Source organism: Manis pentadactyla, chromosome 2, assembly GCF_030020395.1.
Source record: "Manis pentadactyla isolate mManPen7 chromosome 2, mManPen7.hap1, whole genome shotgun sequence".
NCBI classification, from domain to species: Eukaryota; Metazoa; Chordata; class Mammalia; order Pholidota; family Manidae; genus Manis; species Manis pentadactyla.
The window spans coordinates 66178407-66180930 of NC_080020.1; the positions used below are offsets into that span (position 1 = coordinate 66178407).

The window sequence follows — 2524 nt, forward strand, 5'->3', positions numbered from 1 at the left end:
AACTGTAGAGACTGGTCCGGGTGCAAGAACAATTTCTACAGAAACTGGGCACATTTGAGAGGGACTAAAGGAAGCTTTTATGTCTCCCTCCTACAATTGCAGCTTCTGTTGAGGTGGAAACTAGACTGAAAAAAAAAAAAGCCACACTGATTTTCTTCTGAGAAAACGCATTACCATGTAAAGAAAATTACTAGTAGCTCTGTGGGAAATGTTTTTATTTTACAAATACTTTGTGGCTCTGAAATGACAGCACACTTATATTTCTGACAGTATTGCTAACATAATTTCCAGGCTCCTCTGAGGAGAGCAATATGGGGATTGTCTTCCTGGAAAGAAAGGCAAATTCTCTTGTCCTGAAGGTACACTTGATTTAAACGCAATTCAAAATAAGTAAAAACAGATAATAACACAACAAATAATGATAGCCCGGCAATTTAGCTAACACAAAAGATCTTATCCAGAACAGTATGGGAGCGTTAAAGGGAACTGTCAATCAATCGTAACTATTAACTTTGTTAATACAACTCCCTAATGGCTCGCTGTCCAGTCTCCAAATGGAGAAATATGAGAGGAACTGGAAGGGAGAAAACCTGGAAGAGTGTTGGAAAAAGAAACCTTATAAAGAAATATACTAGGAGAGTGGAAGAAGGGGACAGCCTCAGTGTGACTCTCTCGGGGACCTTCCTGCCGGCTTTGAACTAGTTAGACCCAGGCCCGGCCTCGCGTTCGTGGAGGGCTGCGCAGAGAAAGATGACCTGTCTCCGGCCATCGAGCACCTAGAAGGCGCTTTCGCAGGAGCAGGGCAGCTGCCGGGGGCGCGGCGGGGGTGGGCGCAAGCAGCCCCCCTTTGGCTGCTCCCGCCGAGCGTGGTGATAATGGGGGTGGGGCCAGCGGTGGCGGTGGAGAGCCCGGTGGCCCCGGGCCCCCTCGCCGTCCTCTGAGACTCCCTCCAGCGCGCAGCAGACCGCGCCCAGGCGCCTCCGCAGCCGCCGCCGGAGTTGGCAGTCTCCCGCCTGGAAGAGGAGGTAGACGAAGGGATTGAGAGCGCTGTTGGCCACCCCCACGAGGCGCAGCGCCTCCGCCAGGTCCTCAGCCTCCCGGTCTCCCACCGGTCCAGACTTCCACGCGGCCGCCAGCCGAGTGGCAAAGTCCGGCAGCTCGCAACCCACGAACAGCAGCGCGAGCACCAGGCTCATCTTCAGGCTCTGTACCTTGGCGCGGGGCAACGCGCTGGGAGCTCTGCAGGGACTCGCCGACCAGGGCGCCGCAGCCGGCGGAGCCTGGGACGGGCGCTGACACCAGGCGCAGAGCAGGCGGCTGCAAGCGACGCCCATGACCGCGGCCGGCGCCGCGAAGCCCGCGACAACTTCGTACAGCGCGTAGACTTGCAGGTGCCAGCGCGGCAGCGGCGCGAAGATGTCGTGGCAGCGACGCTCCCCGGGCCAGGCGCGAGGGACCTGGGGCGCGGCGGGGGACAGTGAGGGGGCGCCCCCGCGCACCACGAGAGCCGGCGGCAGCGCCAGCAGGAGCGCCAGCAGCCAGCCCAGGGCGGCGAGGGCGCGCGCGGGCAGCGGCGGGGCCTGCGGACGGCGCACGGCGCGCTGGCGTTCGAGGGCGATGAGCGCCACGAGGTGGGCCGAGGCGCCGCGGCCAGACGCCAGCAGCAGCTGCACGAAGCGGCACGCCAGGTCCCCCGCGGCCCGGCGCGGCTCGCCCAGCAGTCCCCCGACCAGCTGCGAGAGCGCGGTGCCTCCGCACGCGTACAGGTCGGCCAGAGCCAGCTGCGCCAGCAGGAAGTCCATCTTGCGACGCTTGGGACCCACCCAGGGCCCGCCGCCGCCGCACAGGCGGCTCAGCACCGTGGCGTTGCCGGCCACCGCCACCACCAGGATGATCCCCAGGAGGACCAGGCGGGCGCGGCGGTTGGGCAGTCCGGGAGGCGGAGGCGTCGGGAGCACCGGAGCCGGGGTTCCCTGTCCGGAAGTCAAGTTGAGACCCCAGCCCAGTGCGACTGCTCCGGAGAGGTTGGGCGCCGCCGACGGAATTGGGGGGCTGAACTCCATCCTTAGCCTGGAGGAAGAGGAGGTACCGAAGGGGGCCGCCAGGGAGCGGGAAACCGAGGTGGGGCGAGGTGCGCGGGGCCAGACGCCGGGTCTCCGAGTTCCCAAAGTTAGTTGAAATCGCACACGCACCTGGAGGGAGATGGATGAGGGTGGATTTGCGCTTTGTTGTTTTTATAGGTTGTCCTCGTCATTTGTCACTCAAATGTGGGTTGTACACTCGAGGAACACAAATGATTCCTATTCTCCACCTTCTCCGCGTCTCCCCTCCCCATTCTGGTGGATCCCCTTCCAGTCTCTGTCGCGGCCCCCACGCTGTGCACCGCTGGGTTCTGGGAACCTCTGTGGTCGCTGTTTACCTGTAGAGCACAGACGGCAGAAGGTCGCTTTGCCTGCTTATTGTAAAGGCTCATGTTAACTCGGGACCAACACACCAGAGAGGAAGGTCCTGAAGGAGATTGTAC

At 61.2% G+C, this 2524-nt stretch overlaps 1 protein-coding gene across 2 annotated transcripts; it reads right to left on the minus strand.

Annotated features, from left to right (window-relative positions):
* Positions 1-205: 205 nt before the first annotated feature.
* Positions 206-2180, minus strand: GPR150 (G protein-coupled receptor 150). Of its 2 annotated transcripts, XM_036925537.2 has the most exons (2): positions 1212-2180; positions 206-1013 (listed from the first exon to the last, which is right to left on the minus strand). In XM_036925537.2, the coding sequence occupies exons 1-2, from the start codon at positions 2061-2063 to the stop codon at positions 777-779; spliced, it is 1089 nt and encodes a 362-aa protein (XP_036781432.2). In that variant the 5' UTR covers positions 2064-2180; the 3' UTR covers positions 206-776. The 2 variants fall into 2 exon arrangements, with proteins under 2 accessions (XP_036781432.2, XP_036781431.2); XM_036925536.2 differs by having other exon boundaries at positions 206-2180.
* Between the last annotated feature and the right edge of the window lie 344 nt (positions 2181-2524).